The 21,859-nt window shown below is 55.4% G+C and overlaps 2 protein-coding genes across 5 annotated transcripts in view; one reads left to right on the top strand and one right to left on the bottom strand.

Annotated features, from left to right (window-relative positions):
- Positions 1-21,859, bottom strand: part of BUD23 (BUD23 rRNA methyltransferase and ribosome maturation factor) — a 206,783-nt gene that overhangs the window by 82,035 nt on the left and 102,889 nt on the right. The window lies entirely within an intron of this gene.
- The window catches only part of MLXIPL (MLX interacting protein like), a 33,334-nt gene that overhangs the window by 4,207 nt on the left and 7,268 nt on the right, over positions 1-21,859 (top strand). For all 4 annotated transcript variants that reach the window (XM_050783667.1, XM_050783666.1, XM_050783668.1 and 1 more), the window contains 6 exons: positions 4,636-4,742; positions 14,116-14,198; positions 14,367-14,456; positions 14,766-14,810; positions 15,654-15,855; positions 15,998-16,078. In XM_050783667.1, coding sequence (XP_050639624.1) covers positions 4,636-4,742; positions 14,116-14,198; positions 14,367-14,456; positions 14,766-14,810; positions 15,654-15,855; positions 15,998-16,078 — 608 coding nt within the window. The remainder of the gene's footprint in view (positions 1-4,635; positions 4,743-14,115; positions 14,199-14,366; positions 14,457-14,765; positions 14,811-15,653; positions 15,856-15,997; positions 16,079-21,859) is intronic.

The raw sequence follows: 21,859 nt of genomic DNA on the forward strand, positions 1-21,859 counted from the left end.
CTGCCTCAGCCTTCCGAGTAGCTGGGATTATAGGCACGTGCCACCATGCCCGGCTAATTTTTGTATTTTTAGTAGAGACAGGGTTTCTCCATGTTGGCCAGGCTGGTCTTGAACTCCTCACCTCAGGTGATTCGCCCTCCTCGGCCTCCCAAAGTGCCACCGCACCTGCCCCTTTTAATAGTTTTAAATAGGCCGGGCGCGGTGGCTCACGCCTGTAATCCCAGCACTTTGGGAGGCCGAGGCGGGCGGATCACAAGGTCAGGAGATCGAGACCACGGTGAAACCACGTCTCTACTAAAAATACAAAAAATTAGCCGGGCGCGGTTGTGGGCGCCTGTAGTCCCAGCTACTCGGGAGGCTGAGGCAGGAGAATGGCGTGAACCCGGGAGGCGGAGCTTGCAGTGAGCCGAGATCGCGCCACTGCATTCCAGCCTGGGCGACAGAGCGAGACTCCATCTCAAAAAAAAAAAAAAAAAAAAAGTTTTAAATAGAGATGAGGTCTCACTGTGTTGCCCAGCTGGTCCTGAACTCCTGGGTTCAAGCAATCCTCTCCCCTCAGCCTCCAAAAGTGCTGAGATTACAGACCTGAGCCACTGCTCCCCGTCATACTTTTCTATTGGTCATAAGAAGTTGTTTGTTTTTTTATGAGTCGGGTTCTCACTCTGTTGCCCAGGCTGGAGTGCAGTGGCGTGATTACAGCTCACTTCAACCTTGAACTCCTGGGCTCAAGAGATCTTCCCACTGTAGCCTCCTGAGTAGCTGGGACTAGAGGTGTGCACCACCATGCCTGGCTAACTTTTTATTTATTTATTTATTTATTTTTGAGATGGAGACTCACTCTGTTGCCCAGGCTGGAGTTCAATGGCACCATCTTGGCTCACTGCAACCTCCACCTCCTGGGTTCAAGCAATTCTTCTTGCCTCAGCCTCCCGAGTAGCTGGGATTACAACTGCCTGCCACCACTATGCCTGGCTGATTTTTTGTATTTTTAGTAGAGATGGAGTTTCACCACGTTGGCTAGGCTGATCTCGAACTCCTGACCTCAGGTGACCCACCCGCCTCGGCCTCCCAAAGTGCTGGGGGGATTATAGGCATGAGCCACTGCACCTGGCCCCAGCTAACTGTTTTTTTTTTTTTTTTTTTTTGAGGCGGAGTCTCGCTCTGTAGCCCGGGCTGGAGTGCAGTGGCCGGATCTCAGCTCGCTGCAAGCTCCGCCTCCCAGGTTTACACCATTCTCCTGCCTCAGCCTCCCGAGTAGCTGGGACTACAGGCGCCCGCCACCTCGCCCGGCTAGTTTTTTGTATTTTTTAGTAGAGACGGGGTTTCACGGTGTTCGCCAGGATGGTCTCGATCTCCTGACCTCGTGATCCACCCGTCTCGGCCTCCCAAAGTGCTGGGATTACAGGCTTGAGCCACCGCGCCCGGCCACCCCAGCTAACTTTTAAACTGTAGAAACAGGCTCTCACTATGTTGCCCAGGCTGATCTCAAACTCCTGGCCTCCTACAGTCCTCCTGCCTCGGCCTTCCAAAGTGCTGGGATTACAGGTGTGAGCCATATCCAGCCAGTCGTAAAAAGTTCTTGAACCCTGCTTTAGGCTCTTGCTCCAGGCCAAGTCTCTCATAGCCCCAACTCCTTTTCTTCCTCCTGGGCTTGGATATTGTCACTGTCACATCTCCTCTAACCCTGCCTGGGCCATGAACATCATAACCTTAGCAAGGAAGGGGGAGGGAAGGCAGGCAGGTCGAGGGTGCAACACGGGGTGATCAGAATGGGCTGGGAGGTTGCTGGGATACTGACAAGGACCACAGACTCAGGAGTCCCCCACCAGGTGCCACAGAAGAAGCTGGCCCAGGAGGTAGCAGAGTCTCCCCCCACCCCCCACCCCCATGTCTTCCTACTAAACAGATGGTGTTTATCTAATTCCCAGAGGGAGGGGGCCAGCCAGTGGCCCAGGGAGCTGGGCTGTGTATCTTATTTGGGTAATGAGGCCTGTTGTCCCTGGTGGGGAGGGGGCAGTCCCCCACCCCCACCCCAAAGCAAACACAGGAGCTTGGAGACCAGGGAGGAGAGAGGGCCCAATGACCAATGCACTCAAGGGGAAAGAGGCTGCAGAGTCAGACTGGCTCCCACCCACGTTTCACCCCCAGAATGCAGGAAAAACCGCTGGAGGAAGCAGGCATGGTTTTCTGAAAGACTAAACCTTGGGGGCCAGGCGCGGTGGCTCACGCCTGTCATCCCAGCACTTTGGGAGGCCAAGGTGGGCGGGGCACTTGAGGTCAGGAGTTCGAAACCAACCAGGCCAACATGGTGAAACCCCGTCTCTACTAAAAATAGAAAAATGAGCTGGGCATCGTGGCATATGTCTATAATCCCAGCTACTCAGGAGGCTGAGGCATTAGAATCGCTTGAACCTGGGACATGGAGGTTGCAGTGAGCCAAGATCATGCCACGGCACTCCAGCCTGGGCGGCAGAATGAGGCTCCATCTCAAAAAAAAAAAGGCTAAGACTTGGGGCCTCAGCCTTCTCATCTGAGCAAGGGAGAAAAAGGTGTGCTAGAGGGGACTGGTACACAGCCCTGGCTTGTGGATGGAGAGGAGAGAGGGAGGGAGAGACTGGCAGGGGGTCTAAGATCCTGAATGTCTTGGCCTCCTGGGTCAGCTTCCTGGAGGCAGCAGACTTGGCCTGTGCCTAGCAGGACCCTCACCAGTGTAAACTCTTCCATCCAGTGGATTTTTTTTTTTCCTTCAAGACAGGATCTTGCTCTGTTGCCCAGGCTGGAGTGCAGTGGCGTGATCATAGCTCACTGTAGCCTCAAACTCCTGGGCTGAAGAGATCCTCCGACCTCTGCCTCCCTAGTAGCTAGGACTACAGGCGCATGCCGCCACCCCCGGCTAATTAAAAAAAATTTTTTTTAGAGATGGGGTCTTGCTATGCTGCCCAGGCTAGTCTCAAACTCCTGGGCTCAAGCAATCCTCCCGCCTTGGCCTCCCGAAGTGGTGGGATTACAGCCGTGAGCTACCGCACCCAGCCCACCTTGTGGATTTGATGGACAGCTAAGGTTAGAATGAGGGTGCTCTGTCTCCACGGATACCATTCCTCAGTCCTGGCTGTCTTCCTTTGGGATCTGCTGGTTCATTGTCTTCTGCAGAGCCCTGAGAAGAGCACACGTTCTCGCTGAGTCCAGGTTGCCATCCTGGGAATCTGGGCATGGCAGACACCAAAAGGACCGTACGATGAAGGCAGTGACTGCCACTCTCTATAAAGAGACACCCTCGACCAGGCATGGTGGCTCACGTCTGTAATCCCAGCACTTTGGGAGGCCAAGGTGGGCAGATCACTTGAGGTCAGGAGTTTTTTTTTTTTTTTTTTTTTTGAGACGGAGTCTGGCTCTGTCGCCTGGGCTGGAGTGCAGTGGCCGGATCTCAGCTCACTGCAAGCTCCGCCTCCCGGGTTCCCGCCATTCTCCTGCCTCAGCCTCCCGAGTAGCTGGGACCACAGGCGCCTGCCACCTCGCCCGGCTAGGTTTTTTTTTGTATTTTTAGTAGAGACGGGGTTTCACCGTATTAGCCAGGATGGTCTCGATCTCCTGGAGGTCAGGAGTTTGAGACCAGCCTGGCCAACATGGTGAAACCCCATCTTTACTAAAAATACCAAAAAAAAATTAGCCAAACATGGCGGCACACACCTGTAATCCCAGCTACTCAGGAGGCTGAGGCACGAGAATTGTTTGAATCCGGGAGACGGAGGTGGCAGTGAGCTGAGATCCCACCACTGCACTCCAGCCTAGATGACAGACTGAGACTCCGTCCTAAAAACAAAACAAAACAAAACACAGAGGCTCCCTCTCTACCAGGCAAACCATGGCCATCCCCTTTGCCTCTCCTGCGCCTAAGGAGGCTTGAGTGACCTTGGACCTGCCCCTTTCCTCCCTGACTTTCAAGAAGTTCTTTTTTTTTTTTTTTTTTGAGACGGAATTTCACTCTTGTTGCCCAGGCTGGAGTGCGGTGGTGCAAACTTGGCTCACTGCAACCTCCGCCTCCCAGGCTCAAGCAATTATCCTGCCTCAGCCTCCTGAGTAGCTGGGATTACAGGTGTGCGCCACCACACCCAGCTAATTTTGTACTTTTAGTAGAGACAGGGTTTCACTATGTTAGACTAGGCTGGTCTCGAACTCCTGACCTCAGGCAATCCACCCGCCTTGGCCTCCCAAAGTTCTGGGATGACAGGCATGAGCCACCATGCCCAGCCCAGGAAGGTCATTTCTTATTCTCTTAAGAAATGGGCTTGAGCACTGTCCCCAGGCAGCCTCCAAGACACACCTGTGAGGCCACTGGACATCGCTGTTCCCAGGGCCAAGCTGATCCACAGGTTTCAGTGTGGCTTTTGTTCTGTAGTAGACTGACAAACAGGTCTCCCCAGGGAACACAGGGGCCACTGGTGGGAGTCTGGAAGGGGATTTTGAAGGTCTGACTCTCCAGGTAGGAATTTCAGGCAGGTTGGGTTGGGGGGGCCAGATTTGGAGGGTCCCCTCGAATGCCAACCATAGATGGATGCCAAGTGCATGGGGAACGTGGGGACCAGCCTCTGCGGCAGCACCGGATCTCCCTAACCTCACTCCTCTCCCCTTTGACAGTGGCAAGCTGGTGTCTCCCAAGTGGAAGAATTTCAAAGGCCTCAAGCTGCTCTGCAGGGACAAGATCCGCCTGAACAACGCCATCTGGAGGGCCTGGTATATCCAGTGTGAGTGGGCACCAGCAGCCTCCCCAGCCGGGAGGGACCGCCCCCTCTAACCCTCCTGCCAGACGGTTCTACATGGTGGCTGCCCAGGAAAACCCCCAGGGCCCTGAAGGCCAGCACTAGCAGAGTTCTGCCAACTTTTTTTTTTTTTTTTCTGAGACATAGTCTTGCTCTGTTGCCCAAGTTGGAGTGCAGTGGTGCCATCTCGGCTCACCGCAACTTCCGCCTCCTGGGTTCAAGCCATTCTCCTGCCTCAGTCTCCCAAGTAGCTGGGACTGCAGGCACCCACCACCATGCCCAGCTAATTTTTGTATTTTTAGTAGAGACAGGGTTTCACCATGTTGGCCAGGCTGGTCTCGAACTCCTGACCTCAAGTGATCTGCCCACCTTGGTCTCCCAAAGTGCTGGGATTACAGGCGTGAGCCACCATGCCCTACCCTGACAGCCTTTTAGGGGGAGACCAGGCCCCCAGCACCAGGACTCCTGAACAGCTCCTGACCTCCAGGGGGTCTCGGGAAATGTGTCCCAAAGGGTGCTTTCCACTGTGAAGCTTGGCACAGCAGAGGTCACCCCTCAGTAGCACTAGGGTAGGCTGAGATTTGGGGTACAGTTCAAAGCCCATTTTGCATCCCATTAGCATAGTCGAGTGCCTTGAATGCCAGGGTAAAAAGGGCCATTAGACACTAGCGGGGCCAACTGCATCACTTTGTAAATGGAGAAACTGAGGATCCCGCATGGGTCTCCACCAGCCTTTCATTGAAGTCCTTCCTGAATATCCAGTAGGTGCCCACCATGGAGAATTGGGCAGAGGGGATCCAGAGAGGCCATGCCATCTAGTGGAAGGAACTCTGGACTTAGAGTTGCCCAGAGCTAGTTCCTCCACCCCATCTCTGCCCCTTGCTGGCTGTGTGACTTCAGGCTAGTTGCCTACCCTCTCTGAACCTGCTTCCTTATCTATAAAAACGAAGCCATGGTGGCTCACACCTATAATCCCAGCACTTGGGGAGGCCAAGGTGGGCGGATCATGAGGTCAGGAGATCGAGACCATCCTGGCTAACATGGTGAAACCCCCGTGTCTACTAAAAATACAAAAAATTAGCCGAGTGTGGTGGCGGGCACCTGTAGTCCCAGCTACTCGGGAGGCTGAGGCAGGAGAATGGCGTGAACCTGGGAGGTGAAGATTGCAGTGAGCGGAGATTACGCCACTGCACTCCAGCCTGGGCGACAGAGCGAGACTCTGTCTAAAAAAAAAACGAGGCCAATAGTCCTACCTTTCCTTTCATGGTTGGTATGGAGACAACCCGTATTCAAGGGTGTTGCCGCTAAGTTGGTGTCCAATACATGATGTACCCTTGAGGAGGTCACATTCATTTGGGAACACCCCACTCCCCATGGCAGGGCAGCAGAGGCAGAGAGGACTTGGATCCATCAGCCCTGTGTTGGGATCTTATCCAGCTCAGGTTCTTCTGCAGGATCAAAGGCTGCACTGAGCTGGGAATGCAAAGCCCCGGAGAGACCACATGCAGTATTCTCTGTCCTCGCCCCACTGGATTTCATCCAAGCAGGGAGAGGGTGTGTTTTCTGGTTTCCATTTACCTACATGCCAGGCACTTTCGTAAATCACCTTATTTAAGGCTTCCTAGCAACCCTGGGAGATAGGTTTTATTACCACCATTTTATGGATGAGCAACTGAGGCTCAGAAGGCAAGTGACGTATTCAGGTTCACAGAGCGTAAAAGAAGCAGAGCTGCGGCTGACTGGAAGTCCACAGTTCCCCGACTCCAAATTGTGTGTGGGGGAGTGTTTTGTTTTCTTTTCTTTTCTTTTTTTTTTTGAGACGGAGTCTCGCTCTGTCACCCAGGCTGGAGCGCAGTGGCCGGATCTCAGCTCACTGCAAGCTCCGCCTCCCGGGTTTACGCCATTCTCCTGCCTCAGCCTCCCGAGTAGCTGGGACTACAGGCGCCCGCCACCGCGCCCGTCTAATTTTTTTTGTATTTTAGTAGAGACGGGGTTTCACCGTGTTAGCCAGGAAGGTCTCGATCTCCTGACCTCGTGATCCACCCGTCTCGGCCTCCAAAGGTGCTGGGATTACAGGCTTGAGCCACCGCGCCCGGCCTTTGTTTTGTTTTTTAACATGAAATTTCGTTCATGTCGCCCATACTGGAGTACAGTGGCGTGATCTTGGCTCACTGCAACCTCCATCTCCTGGGTTTAAAAGATTCTCCTGCCCAATGGCGTAAACCTGGGAGGCGGAGCTTGCAGTGAGCTGAGATCCGGCCACTGCACTCCAGCCTGGGCGACAGAGCGAGACTCCATCTCAAAAAAAAAAAAAAAAAAGGATTCTCCTGCCTCAGCCTCTTGCACCGCTCCTGGGGCAAGAAGGACTTTCCAATTTGTATTGTTTCGTGTTGTTTGTTTACTTCCCTTATCTGTCCCGCTAAACTGTGGGCACCAAGTAGCTGGGATTACATGCGCCTGCCAAATTTTGTATTTTTAGTGGAGACAGGGTTTCACCATGTTGGCCAGGCTGGTCTCGAACTCCTGACCTCAGGTGATCTGCCCGCCTCAGCCTCCCAAAGTGCTGGGATTATAGGCGTGAGCCACCACACCCAGCCTACAGAAGAAATTTCTGATGACAGTTGAGGCATGATGTCACCCGGGGTCCTCACCCAGACACACTGGTCTCCAGCTATTGTACAAGTTGCTGGAAGGACCTCAGGTTCGGAATCAGACAGAGTGAGGTTTCAGTCAAGCCCTAGCACGCCCTACCTGTGTGGGCTTGGCAAAGTCTCCAGCCTCTCAGAGCGTAAGCTTGCAAAGCTTGTGAAGATGGGAATGACAGGTCCTATTTGTTTTTTCTTGGTTTTCTTTTTTTGAAACAGTCTTGCTCTGTCACCCATGCTGGAGTGCAATGGCACGATCTCAGCTCACTGCAACCTTCACCTCCCAGTTCAAGCAACTATTGTGCCTCAGCCTCCCAAGTAGCTGGGACTACGGGCGCCTGCCACCATGCCTGGCTAATTTTTGTATTTTTAGTAGAGACGGGGTTTCGCCATGTTGCCCAGGCTGGTCTTGAATTCCTGGCCGCAAGTGATCTGCCCACCTCGGCCTCCCAAAGTGCTGGGATTACAGGCACGAGCCACTGCGCCTGGCTAATAGGTCCTATTTCTGAGGTTCACTGAGTTTTCAGTGAGATCATCCGTATCTCACTGTCATAGTCATAGCAGCACGTGACACACATACAACAAATGTCAAGACCCCTCCTCCTCCCTAAACGCCAAAGGTTTGAAGGTGGGCTTCATGGGAGCGGGGAGGAGAGGGGCTGCTTGGCTCGATGTCCCTAATGTCTCGCCTTAGGGCTCAAGCAAGAAGGGCCCGGCCACCCCCTGCAGGCTCCTAGCCTCTAAGATCCTTCCTTTCGTGATCCAACAGTCATTCTGCCACACTCTGAAATCGTCTTGGTTTCCTGGGAGCTCCCCGGCACTTTGCACCGCTCTTGGGGCAAGAAGGACTTTCCACTTTACATTGTCTCGTGGTGTTTGTTTACTTTCCTTATCTCTCCCACTAAGCTGTGGGCACCCTGCCTGATTCATCCATGTGTCCTGTCCCAGTATCTGTCCCAGCGTAGGTGCAAAGGGTTAGGCGGCTGAATGAAGGGATGAACTTATCGGTGTTAAACAAAGCCTGCCCCAGCCCCCAGGAAGGCACAGCCTTTCCATGAGGAACAGTCCAGAGCGTGGGGTCGCTGGGCTGGGGAGGGAAGAACCACTCGGCCCTGACTCTCTGGAAGCCCTGGACAAACTTTTTTTTTCTTTTCTTTTTTTTTTTTTTTTGAGATGGAGTCTCACTCTGTTGCCCAGGCTGGAGTGCAATGGTGCGATCTCGGCTCACTGCAGCCTCCGCCTCCCGGGTTCAAGCGATTCTCCTGCCTCAGCCTCCTGAGTAGCTGGGACTACAGGTGCACGCCACCATGCCCAGCTAATTTTTTGTATTTTCAGTAGAGACAGGGTTTCTCCATGTTGGTCAGGCTGGTCTCGAGCTCCCGACCTCAGGTGATCTGCCCACCTCGGCCTCCCAAACTGCTGGGATTACGGGCGTGAGCCACCGCGCCTGGCCTAACAAACTTTTTTTATTTTATTTTTTGAGACGGGGTCTCGCTTTTTCACCCAAGCTGGAGTGCAGTGAAACCAACATAGCTCACTGCGGCCTCCGATTCCTGGGCTCAAGCAATTCCCCCACCTCAGCCTCCCTAGTAGCTGGGACTACAGGCATGCGCCCCCACACCCAGCTATTTTTTATTTTTAATTTTTTGTAGGGGCAGGGTCTCACTAGGTTGCTCAGGCTGGTCTCAAACTCCTGGCCTCAAGCAGTCCTCTCAGTTCAGCCGCCCAAAATGTTAGGGTTACAGGCATGAGCCACTACACCGTACCAGGACAAATTTCATCTTTGCTGGTGTTTATTTCCTCATCTGGAAAGCCAGGGGCAGACACGCTTTGAGACCCTCCTTCCTTATCTAGCCCCCTGGGAGTCTGTGCACCCAAGGACCCATCCCTTTGTTTTCTGTCCAAGCTGGGCGCAGAAACTAGGACAAAACCCCTCCTTCAATCCTATGAGTGTCCATTTTGGAGAATGCTTTTTTTTTTTTTTTGAGACAGTCTCACTCTGTCACCCAGGCTGGGGTGCAGTGGTGCAGTCTTGGCTCACTGCAACCTCTGCCTCCCGTGTTCAAGCAATTCTCATGCCTCAGCCTCCCAAGTAGCTGGGATTATGGGCATGCACCACCACGCCTGGCTAATTTCTGTATTTTTAGTAGAGATGGGGGTCTCACTATGTTGCCCAGGCTGGTCTTGAACTCCTGGATTCAAGTGATACACCCACCTTAGCCTCCCAAAGTGCTGGGATTACAGGTGTGAGCCACCGTGCCCGGCAGATTCTGGAGAGTGTTCTTTAGGACAGAACTTTGTAAATGATGCTAAAAAGCCCTAGTAAATTTCATGTTCCAGTGGTCCCCCTTCCTCTGTGTCCTCGTTTGTCCCAGAGGAAGTTGGCTGGGGCAGGAAGGGTCAGCAGCTGTTCTCTTTGTCAGAGCAGCCAGGGAAAGTCTCAGGTTGCCTCTAAGTAGACCAGCTGCGTGTCAAGCTCTGTGCCAAAGGCAGGAGCTGCTTTTATTCCCTGTCGCAAGGTAAGCATGTAAAGACCTGACAAGCCAGGGTGAAGAGGAGGTGGGCAGCGCTATGGGCTTTGGGAGGCAGGAAGGCTTCCTGGAGGAGGTGCTATCCTGAATTATGGACAGAAGAGGGAAGGTAAGCGGGGCTTCCCTGTAGAATAAGACCAGAAGGGCTGGATGTGGCGGCTCACGCCTGTAATCCCAGCACTTTAGGAGGCCGAGGTGGGCAGATCACTTGAGGTCAGGAATTGGAGGCCAGCCTGGCCAACATGGAGAAACCCCATCTCTACTAAAAATACAAAAATTAGTGGGGCGTGGTGGCACATGCCTGTAATCCCCGCTACTAGGGGAGCTGAGGCAGGAGAATTGCTTGAACCCAGAAGGCAAAGGTTGCAGTGAGCCAAGATCAGGCCACTGCACTCCAGCCTGGGTGACAGAGTGAGACTTCGTTTCAAAAAAAAAAAAAAAAAGGTGGGCTATGTGACTTCAAGGTGAGGTGTATAAAGGAGATAGGGAGGCCGGGTGTGGTGACTCACACCTGTAATTCCAGCATTTTGGGAGGCCGAGGCAGGTGGATCGCCTGAGCTCAGGAGTTCAAGAGCAGCCTGGGCAACATGGCGAAACCCCGTCTCTACCAAAACTACAAAAAACCAGCCGGGCATGGTGGCACATGCCTGTAGTCCCAGCTACTCGGGAGGCTGAAGTGGGAGGATCACTTGAGCCTGGGAGGTGGAGGCTGCAGTGAGCCAAGGCCGTAGCACTGTACCACTGCTCTCCAACTTGGGTGACAAGAGTGAGACCCCATCTCAGAAAAAGGAGACGAGGAGCTGGGAGAAGCAAGTGGTGGCCCAGTCATGAGGAGGGGGAGGGGCTTGGAAGCCAAGCCAAGGAGTGTGGACTTTGTCCCAGAGGCAGTAGGGAGCCATGGAGGGTTCCAGACCTGAACTGCACTTTAGAAATAATTGACCTGGCTGCAACTGGAAGATGAGCTTAGAGTGTAAAGCTGGAGTCAGGGAGGTCCCTGTGAGAAATGACACCAGGCCAGGGGGTGACACAGTGAGAGAGGATGGAGGGGAGGGGACAGCGGGAGAAATGTCACAGATCCTATGAGATTGAGACTTTTAATCTCAATCAGACCTGGAATATAACAGTCAGACCTCGAATGCTGGGAGTCAGTGGGGTTTTTGTGGCGTTTTGGGACATCCTAGGGAGGGTCCCCAGGCAGCTGGATATGAGGCTAGAGCAGGAAAGGGCCAGAGTGAGAGAGGCTGAGGGGTGGGCATTGCAAAGGAGTCCGTGAAAAGTGGTCAGGGACTGGGCGTGGTGGCTCACGCCTGCAATCCCAGCACTTTGGGAGGCTGAAGCAGTCAGATCGCTTGAGCCCGGGAGTTTGAGAACAGCCTGGGCAACATGGTAAAACTATGTTGAATTTTTTAAAGAAGTCACAAGTTAGCTGGGTGCAGTGACATATGCCTGTAGTCCCAGCTACCCTGGAGGCTGAGGTGGGAGGATCACTGGCACCCAGGACGTGGAGATTGAAGTGACCCAAAATCCCTGCCACTGCACTCCAGCCTGGGCAACAGATTGAGTCCTTGTCTCAAGCACACACACACACACATACACACACACACCAGCCTGGGCAACAGATTGAGTCCTTGTCTCAAGCACACACACACACACACACACACATACACACACACACCAGCCTGGGCAACAGATTGAGTCCTTGTCTCAAGCACACACACACACACACACACACACACACACAAAACCAGCCTGGGCAACAGATTGAGTCCTTGTCTCAAGCACACACACACACACACACACACACACACCCCAGCCTGGGCAACAGATTGAGTCCTTGTCTCAAGCACACACACACACACACACACACACACACACACCCCAGCCTGGGTAACAGATTGAGTCCTTGTCTCAAACACACACACACACACACACACCAGCCTGGGCAAAAGATTGAGTCCTTGTCTCAAGCACACACACACACACACACACATACACAAAGTGGCCAGGGCCTGGTGCGGTGGCTGACACCTGTAATCCCAGCACTTTGGGAGGCTGAAGTGGGAGATCATTTGAGGTCAGGAGTTTGAGACCAGCCTGACCAATATGGTGAAACCATGTCTCTACTGAAAATACAAAAATTAGCCAGGCGTAGTGACGCCTGCCTGTAATCGCAGCTACTTGGGAGACTGAGGCAGGAGAATCGCTTGAACCCGGGAGGTGGAGGTTGCAGTGAGCTGAGATCGTGGCACTGTACTCCAGCCTGGGCAACAAGAGCAAAATGTCATCTCAAAAAAAAAAAAAAGTGGCCAGGGAAGCTAGGAGATAAAGAAAAGCCTGGTGAGCTCAGGAATTCGAGGCCAGTCCAGGCAATATAGCGTGACCCTGTCTCTACCAAAAAATTAAAAATAACAATAATAAAAAAGAAGAGGCCAGGCACAGTGGCTCATGCCTGTAATCCCAATACCTTGGGAGGCCAAGGCAAGAGGATTCCTTGAGCTCAGGAGTTCGAGACCAGCCTGGGCAACACAGGGAGACCCCGTCTCTACAGATAATTTAAAAATTAGCCAGACATGGTGGTGTACGCCAGAGGCTGAGGCGGGAGGATCGCTTGAGCCCAGGAGGTGAAGCCTTCAGTGAGCTATGATTGCACCACTGCACTCTGGCCTGGGCAACAGAGCAAGACCCTGTTTCAGAAAAAACAACAAAAACAAAAAAGAGCCTGGAATGTGTGTTGGGGCCAAGGGCAAGAGCCTGGGGAGAGGTCAGGATTGGAGACTGGGAGGGGAGGTGGAGGCCTGGAAGAGGATGCAGGTTGGTGATCAGAAGTGAACCAAGGGTGGTTCTTTGCAATGAAAGTGGGTAGTGCCAAGCCTCCTGAGGCAGAGGACCCAAGGCTCTAGGCCCCCGGCCTCCCGGTCTAACCAAGACTTTCTTTTTTTCTTTCTTTTTTTTGAGATAGATTCTTGCTCTGTCACCAGGCTGGAGTGCAGTGGTGTGATCTCACTGCAACCTCCACCACCCCTTGGGTTCAAGCAATTCTCCTGCCTCAGCCTCCTGAGTAGCTGGGACTACAGGCATGCGCCACCATGCCCGGCTAATTTTTTGTTGTTGTTGTTGAGACGGAGTCTCGCTCTGCCACCCAGGCTGGAGTGCAGTGGCCGGATCTCAGCTCACTGCAAGCTCCGCCTCCTGAGTTCACGCCATTCTCCTGCCTCAGCCTCCCAAGTAGCTGGGACTACAGGCGCCTGCCACCTCGCCCAGCTAGTTTTTTGTATTTTTTTTAGTAGAGACGGGGTTTCACCATGTTAGCCAGGATGGTCTCGATCTCCTGACCTCGTGATCTGCCCGTCTCGGCCTCCCAAAGTGCCGGGATTACAGGCTTGAGCCACCACACCCGGCTCCCTGGCTAATTTTTGTATTTTTAGTAGAGACGGGGTTTACCATGCTAGCCAGGCTGGTCTTGATCTCCTGACCTCGTGATCCACCCACCTAGGCCTCCCAAAGTGCTGGGATTACAGGCATGAGCCACTGCGCCCGGCCCTAACTGGGACTTTCTGGAGGCAGCTCGCCCTCTGTGGTCTATGGTCCCACAGTCCATTCAGCAGTCTTTGCCAGTGTACCTACGGGGCTCCAGAGGGACCCAGAGAAGGTGTGGGAGATTGGATTCACAGTGCCCCCTAGAAGAGGAAGATCAGGCTGGGTGCAGTGGTTCAAGCCTGTAATCCCAGCACTTTGGAAGGCTGAGGCAGGTGGATCACCTGAGATCAGCAGTTCAAGACCAGCCTGGCCAACATGGTGAAATCCCGTCTCTACTAAAAACACAAAAATTAGCTGGGCCTGGTGGTGGGTGCCTGTAGTCCCAGCTACTCAGGAGGCTGAGGCAGGAGAATCGCTTGAACCCGGGAGGCGGAGGTTGCAGTGAGCCGAGATCGCGCCACTGCACTCCAGCCTGGGCAACAAGAGTGAAACTCCATCTCAAAAAAAAAAAAAACAAAAAAAGATCTAGGAGGTTATCGCATCCGCATCCTCCGAGAAGACTTCCTGGAGGAGGCAGCATGGGCACTTAATCTGAACGTCCAAGGCCAAGCAGGATTTCGTAGGGTGTCACTTGAGTCCCAGTCCCCTGGGATGAGGTGGGGGATGAGGAAGCTGGGTGCCCCTAACCTGGCCCCCTTCTCTCAGATGTGGAGCGGAGGAAGAGCCCCGTGTGTGGCTTCGTGACCCCCCTGCAGGGGCCTGAGGCTGATGCGCACCGGAAGCCGGAGGTAGCTGGGTTCTGGACCGCCTGCCCACCTGCTCGCCTGCCCACCCACAAGACCAGCCCCTACCTCCTGTAGCCTTGCGCTGGGCAGACAGGGATGGGGTGAGGGGTGGGAGATGGGTGTGCGGTGCTCCCCTCCCTACTGATCCCCCTCCCCCGGCCCCCACCCCAGGCCGTGGTCCTGGAGGGGAACTACTGGAAGCGGCGCATCGAGGTGGTGATGCGGGAATACCACAAGTGGCGCATCTACTACAAGAAGCGGGTCAGTGGCGGGGCCCAGGGAGGCCCCAGAGCTTTCACCTGCGGCTGCCGGCTACTGCCCGCCTCGGAAGATCCCCGGAAAGGGGATCTTGACCCCCCAGCTTGCGCCCCTCGGGCCCTCCATTCAGTCCCGAGCCGACAGCGCCACCGTGTGGCCACAGGGCCTCCTAACAGCCTCCTTACCTGGGGTTCGGGGGAGCTCCTAATGGGAAATGGGGGATCTCACTGCTTGTGAGTAGGGGAGACTTTTGGGGGGAAGTGATGGAGGGTGGGCAAGGGATCCGGTGTCCAGCTCTGTGTGTCCCTGCAGCTCCGTAAGTCCAGCAGGGAAGAGGACCTCCTGGCCCCTAAGCAGGTGGGTGCTCTGTAAGTCCAGCAGGGAAGCCCATCTCTTCGCCCCCCAAGTAGGAGGCAGAGAGTTGAAAGCTTCCGCCTGCGTGGGCAGGACAGTGGCTGGGCGTGAGGGTGGGATGTGGGACGTGACTGCCGTCCTGTGGTTCATTTGTTGAGCTCTTTTCTTTTTGGGGGATGGGGGTGCGGTGGTGAGAAGACCCCAGGTCATTGAGCAAGTGGTGGGAGGTATGGGAGAACAGACGGACCAGGCCGGGCGCGGTGACTCATGTCTGTCATCCCGGCACTTTGGGAGGCCGAGGCGGGTGGATCACCTGAGGTCAGGAGTTCGAGACCAGCCTGGCCAACATGGTGAAACTCCATCTCCACTAAAAATACAAAAATTAGCCGGGCATGGTGGCGCATGTCTGCAATCTCAGCTACTCGGGAGGCTGAGGCAGGAGAATCATTTGAACCTGGGAGGTGGAGTTTGCAGTGAGCTGAGATCACGCCACTGCACTCCAGCCTGGACAACAGAGACTCCGTCTCAAAAAAAAGAAAAAGAAAACAAACAAAAACAAAACAGAGGGACCAAAGAACTGGGGTCCCAGACAGGAAAAAATCTAAAGGGCAGGAGGGGGACTCCTGTATCTGCATCCTGGTCTGTCTCCTGGGGGAAGTTCTTAAGAGGCCAATGGAGTGATCCTGGCCTTTCAAGCAGCTAGCCAGGACCACTAGGGAAAGGTGACAGAGGTGTGCACAGACAGACCCTCTGTCCTGCTGACCCCTTGACCCTGGAGAGGGGTGATGTGGAAGTTCGGGGGCAGTGGGAGCTCTTCAGCGGCTGCTGACGGCTCTGTCTCCCTAGGCGGAAGGCGGGTGGCCGCCGCCGGAGCAATGGTGCAAACAGCTCTTCTCCAGTGTGGTCCCCGTGCTGCTGGGGGACCCAGAGGAGGAGCCGGGTGGGCGGCAGCTCCTGGACCTCAATTGCTTTTTGTCCGACATCTCGGACACTCTCTTCACCATGACTCAGTCTGGCCCTTCGCCCCTGCAGCTGCCGCCTGAGGATGGTGAGGGTCTGAGAAGGGGCAGGGGAGAGGGGTGAAGGCCTGTGAGATTCCAGGAGGCCAAGGGAGGGATGGCTGGGGATGGGGTTGGAGACCCCCACTCCTCCCTGCCTGCTACTGCTGATGTCACCACTGCTGCCTCTAGCCTACGTCGGCAATGCTGACATGATCCAGCCGGACCTGACGCCACTGCAGCCAAGCCTGGATGACTTCATGGACATCTCAGGTGGGGCGAGCCCCTCCCCAGGTGGGGTGGACGGGCAGGGTCCCTGTGAGAAAGGCCAATGAGCCTATCCCAGGCCCCTCTGGGGGAGCAGATAGTCTGGGTGATTTCTTTTTTTTTTTTTTTTGAGATGGTGTCTGACTCTATCACCCAGGTTGGAGTGCAGTGATGCTAACCTCTTGCCTCCCAGACTCAAGTGATCCTCCCACCTCAGCCCCCCGAGTAGCTGGGACTACAGGTGTGCACCACCACACCCGACTAATTTTTTTTTCTTTTTTTTGTATTTTTGGTAGAGATGGGGTTTCACCGTGTTGCCCAGGCTGGTCCCAAACTCCGGAGTTCAAGCCATCCCCTTGCCTTGGCCTCCCAAAGTGCTGGGATTACAGGCATGAGCCACCGTGCCTGGAAGGTCTGGGTGGTTTCTGAGGGATCTTCCTGGTCTCCTTTTGTACAGCTGGTGTGGCCTCCAGTGAGGGCAGGGCCCAAGACAGTACCTGGTCAGGGAACCAGGGGCTCCCAAGAAAGCAGTGAATGCTGGGACCCTCTCAGGGGAGAGAAGAACTTGGAGTTATTCGGGTCTATTTATTTTTCACACAATGCATTTTAAAACTATTTGCTAGGCCGGGTGTGGTGGCTCACACCTGTAATCCCAGCACTTTGGGAGGCCGAGGCGGGCAGATCACGAGGTCAGGAGATCAAGACCATCCTGGCTAACACGGTGAAACCCCGTCTCTACTAAAATACAAAAAAAATTAGCCAGGTGTGGTGGTGGGCGCCTGTAGTCCCAGCTACCAGGGAGGCTAAGGCAGAAGAATGGCATGAATCTGGGAGGCAGAGCTTGCAGTGAGCCAAGATCATGCCACTCTAGTCTGGGCAACAGAGCAAGACTCCATCTCAAAAAAACAATAAAAAATAAAAATAAAAAATAAAACTATTTACTAGAGGACATTTCAACCATGCACACACTAGTAGAGAAAGTAGTTCAGCAAAAAAACTCCCAAGTCACCATCACTGATGTCATCGACTTATCAACTCTTGGCCAGTCATCTTCTTTTATTTTTCTCTTTTCTTTTTTTGAGAAGGAGTCTCACTCTGTTGCCCAGGCTGGAGTGCAGTGGCACAATCACAGCTCACTGCAGCCTCAACCTCCCAGGCTCAAGTGATCCTCCCACCTCAGCCTCCCGAGTAGCTGGGACCACAGGCACGCAGCCCTATGCCTGGCTATTTTTTTTATTTATTTTTTGAAGAGACAGGGCCCCCCTGTATTGTCCAGGCTGGTCTAGAACTCCTGGGCTCAAGAGATCCTCCCACCTCAGCCTCCCAAAGTGCTGGGATTACAGGTGTGTGCCACTATGCCCAGTGTGTTATTTTAAAGAAAATCCCAGGCATCATATCTTGTAAAGCTTTTTTTTTTTTTCTTTTGAGACAGAGTCTTACTCTGTCACCCAGGCTGGAGTGTAATGGCTCCATCTTGGCTCACTGCAACCTCTGCCTCCCAGGTTCAAGCGATTCTTGTGCCTCAGCCTCCCGAGTAGCTGGGATTACAGGCTCATGCCACCATGCCCAGCTAATTTTTGTATTTTTAGTAGAGAGGGGGTTTTGCCATGTTAGCCAGGCTGGTCTTGAACACCTGACCTCAAGTGATCCTCCCATCTCAGCCTCCCAAAGTGCTGGGATTATGGGTGTGAGCCACCATGCCTGGCCTAAAGCAATTTTTATAAGTCGTGAGTGTCCCTGTCTCCCTCTCCTGACCCCAGGGCCACCAAGTTACTGATTCTTCAGTGTCCTCCCAGAGATGCTCCTGTTGGTGGAAGCACATGTGGACAATTGTCTCTGTTTTCACAACTGACTTTCCAAGTGGCCTTCCTCACTCAGCCGTAGGTCTTGCAGGTTATTGCCGATAGCCACACATTTAGGGGTCCCCGGAGCTATGTGCAGGCCAGGTAGAAGATCCAGGCTCAGCCCATCTCACTGAAGCCCCTGGGGACAGCAAGAGGGTCCCTGGGATAAAGGCTTCATCTTAGTGACCTCCTAATTCCTTCCCCACGGGATCCTGGGCCTGTCAATCAAGAGGTGGAGGCCTATGGGGCGGGGACTAGGGAATGAGGAACCACCCCCACCCCTGCTCCAGCCCTGGGCGGGGGTGGGGGCTGCCCGGGGGCAGAAGTGTGCATGGCAGTGCCCTGGGAGCAGGCCAGCCTGGGAGGGCAGCAGCCCTGTCTGGGCACACAGCGCCCGGCCACAGGTAGGAGCCCAGCCACCCCCATCTGGGGTCTGGGCAAGACCAGCAGGGACTGGGGCTAGGAGGCGATTTCTGGCAGACCTGGGTGGCTGCTGGTGCGTGGGGGGACAAGTGTGGGCCACACAGAGGAGGTGGCTTGTGTGGCCCTCTCATATCAAACATCCCGTGTACCCAGAGAGCAGAGCGCACTGGTACCACCAAGACAGCAGCTCTCGTTGCCCCCAAGAGCCTCCCACTGGGGAGGCCCAGCTGGAAACCCAGGGAGGGGACCAGAACTCTATGGAGGCAGGAGGCTTGGTGAGGGGGGCTCAGGGAGGCAGCCAGAGGCAGAGGAGCTCAGGGAGGGGATGGCAGGTCAGGTCCATGGAGGGGACAGAGGCTAGGGAGGGACTGGTGAGCAGCTTGGGCTGGGAAGAATCTTCTCTCAAGGCAGGGTGGATTCTTGAGACAGGCCTGGGCAGCGATGGTAAGGGGGTGGCTGGTGACTCAGGGATGAGAGGGGCTTGCTGTGCCATGATGCCTGCCCGGGCCCCAGGGAGTGGGCTGCAGCTGTGAGCAGGGAGGAGCCCTAGGCCCTCAGCAGCCTGGGGCCAGGCAAAGCGTGAGGCTGATTCTAGAGCCAGGGCCTCGGGGGCCTAGTGACAGGACCTGTGGACCTGGGAGATGGGGGAGCAGCAGTGACCACTCGCCATCTCCCACCTGGTCCCCCTTTTTTTTTGAGACAGAGTCTTGCTCTGTCGCCCAGGCTGGAGTGCAGTGGCATGATCTTGGCTCACTGCAACCTCCACCTCCTGGGTTCAAGCAATTCTCCTGTCTCAGCCTCCAGAGTAGCTGGGACTACAGGCGCTCACCACCACATCCGACTAATTTTTGTATTTTTTTTTTTTTTTTTTTTTTTTTTTTTTTTAGTAAAAACGGGGTTTCACCACATTGGCCAGGTTGGTCTCGAACTCCTGACCTCAGGTGATCTGTCCACCTCAGCCTCCCAAAGTGCTGGGATTACAGGTGTGAGCCACTGCACCCAGCGTGGTCCCCCTTTTAAAGAAAGGCAGCAGGGGCACCTATAATCCCAGCTACTCAGGAGGCTGAGGCAAGGAGAATCGTTTGAAACTGGGAGGCAGAGGTTGCAGTGAGCCGAGATCGCGCCACTGCACCCCAGCCTGGGCTACAGGGCGAGACTCCATATCAAAAAGAAAGAAAGAAAAAAAGAAAGAAAGAGAGAGAGAGAGAGAGAAACATAGAGAGAGAGGCAGGCAGCAGGACAGCACGAAGACACCATTTCACCATGGGGTTAGACGTGCGGACAGGCACCGAGCAGACGCACATGTAGCACGCTATCACGGCAAGACAGGTTCACATGGCCTCAGACGGAGCGACAGACACCCAGGGGGCAGACAGAGGCTGCATGCAGACCCCATGCTGAGACTTGAGGGTTCAGCCACTGCAGCATACGGGCCCTACACCCTCCTGCAAAGCAGAGCCACTTATGACACACAGGGCCGGGCGCGGTGACTCACTCCTGTCATCCCAGCACTTTAGGAGGCCAAGGCGGGAGGATCGCTTGAGCTCAGGAGTTTGAGACTAGTCTGGGCAACATGGCAAAATTCCGTTTTTGCTGAAAAATACAAAAATTAGCTGGGCGTGGTGGTGCACGCCTGTAATCCCAGCTACTCAGGAAGGCGAGGCATGAGAATCGTTTGAACCCGGGAGGCGGAGGTTGCAGTGAGCTGAGATCGCGCTGCTGCACTCCAGCCTGGGTGACAGCAGGGCACAGTGGCTGACCTCCTCCCCTCGCCCCGCACCCCTTTCCCACCCTGGCACTCTCTCTGGGCACCTCCTTTCTGTACCAGCGGATCGGGGAATGGGAGCCACCGGGGGGTGGGGGGGGTTCCTGAGCTAAGCCTGGTGCTGCGCGGGGAGGGGCTGCTTCCTGGGGTCCCTGTTCACACCCACAGTCCCCTGCCATCTCCCACACAGGCTCATTATAATCCCAGCACTTTAGGAGGCTGAGGCAGGAGGATGGCTTGAGGCCAGGAGTTTGATACCAGCCCTGGCAACATAGCATGACCCTGTCTCTGGGGGATGGGGTTGGGGGTGAAGACACAAACACACAAACACACACACACACACACACACACACACTTGACCACCCAAGTGGGTTCTGGGTTTGGGGTGACATTATCTAACTGACTCCTGGTCTCCTTGGAGGCGGCTCCTGGGAGGCAGACTTGAGCAGCTCTCCTGGCAGGGGGTTGGAGGGAAAAAGCGGGGAGCTGGGGTCCACCCAGGCCTGTGGGGAGCTGTCCCAGTGGGGTCAGATCTGCCCAGACTAGGAGGCCTCGGGAGCTGGCACAGATCACAGGCTGGTCAGGGTCAGAGAAAGGTGCCCGGAAGGGAGCGGGTGGGCGGGCGGCGTCCAGGCCCGGGATGTGGTCAGGCCGTGGCCAGCTGCTTCCCAAAACCAGAATAGCCCAGGACTTACACAACCCGCACCCCAAACAATCCGCTGCTGCCTCCTCCAGCTCTCGCAGGCTTCCCAGACCCCTCGCGCCAACCCCACTCGGAGCCCACCCTTAGGCCACCCTGGCCCCCACCCCACTTGCAGCCCACCCTTAGCCCCCCACCGCCCCCACCCCACTCGGAGCCCAGCCTTAGGCCCCCCCTCACCCCCACACCACTCAGATCCCACCCTTATCCCCCTCTTGCCCACACCCCACTCAGAGCCCACCCTTAGGCCCCTCTCCCCCCCACCCACTCGGAGCCCACCCTTAGGCCCCTCTCCCCCCCGCCTCGGAGCCCACCCCTTAGGCCCCTCTCCCCCCCTCACCCCACTCGGAGCCCACCCTTAGGCCCCTCTCCCCCTCACCCCACTCGGAGCCCACCCTTAGGCCCCTCTCCCCCCTCACCCCACTCGGAGCCCACCCTTAGGCCCCTCTCCCCCTCACCCCACTCGGAGCCCACCCTTAGGCCCCTCTCCCCCTCACCCCACTCGGAGCCCACCCTTAGGCCCCTCTCCCCCTCACCCCACTCGGAGCCCAGTCTTAGGCCCCTCTCCCCCTCACCCCACTCGGAGCCCAGCCTTAGGCTCCTCTCGCCCCCCCACTCGGAGCCCAGCCTTAGGCCCCTCTCGCCCCCCCACTCGGAGCCCAGCCTTAGCCCCTCCTGCCGCATTACACTCTTCACCCCACTCCTAGGCTCCACCTGCTGACCTTCCAACAAACCAAGCTCGTCCCAGAACCAATGACTTCGTGTTCCCTCTCATCTCCAACTCACCTTCTTGAACTTCTGCCACCCTGGGGCCCCTCCCATCCCAGGCCTCCTCCCCTCGCACCGCACCCCTTTCCGACCCTGGCACTCTCTCTGGGCACCCCCTTTCTGTACCTCCAGCAGATCAAGGAAGGGGAGCCACCAGGGGGTGGGGAGGGGGACTTCCTGAGCTAAGCCTGGGGCTGAGGAGGGGGCTGCTTCCTGGGGTCCCCGTTCACACCCACAGTCCCCTGCTGTCTCCCACCCAGGCTCATTCCACCCAAGACGGTTGCTGC

The sequence above is a fragment of the Macaca thibetana genome, chromosome 3 (assembly GCF_024542745.1).
Source record: "Macaca thibetana thibetana isolate TM-01 chromosome 3, ASM2454274v1, whole genome shotgun sequence".
Classification (NCBI taxonomy): domain Eukaryota; kingdom Metazoa; phylum Chordata; class Mammalia; order Primates; family Cercopithecidae; genus Macaca; species Macaca thibetana.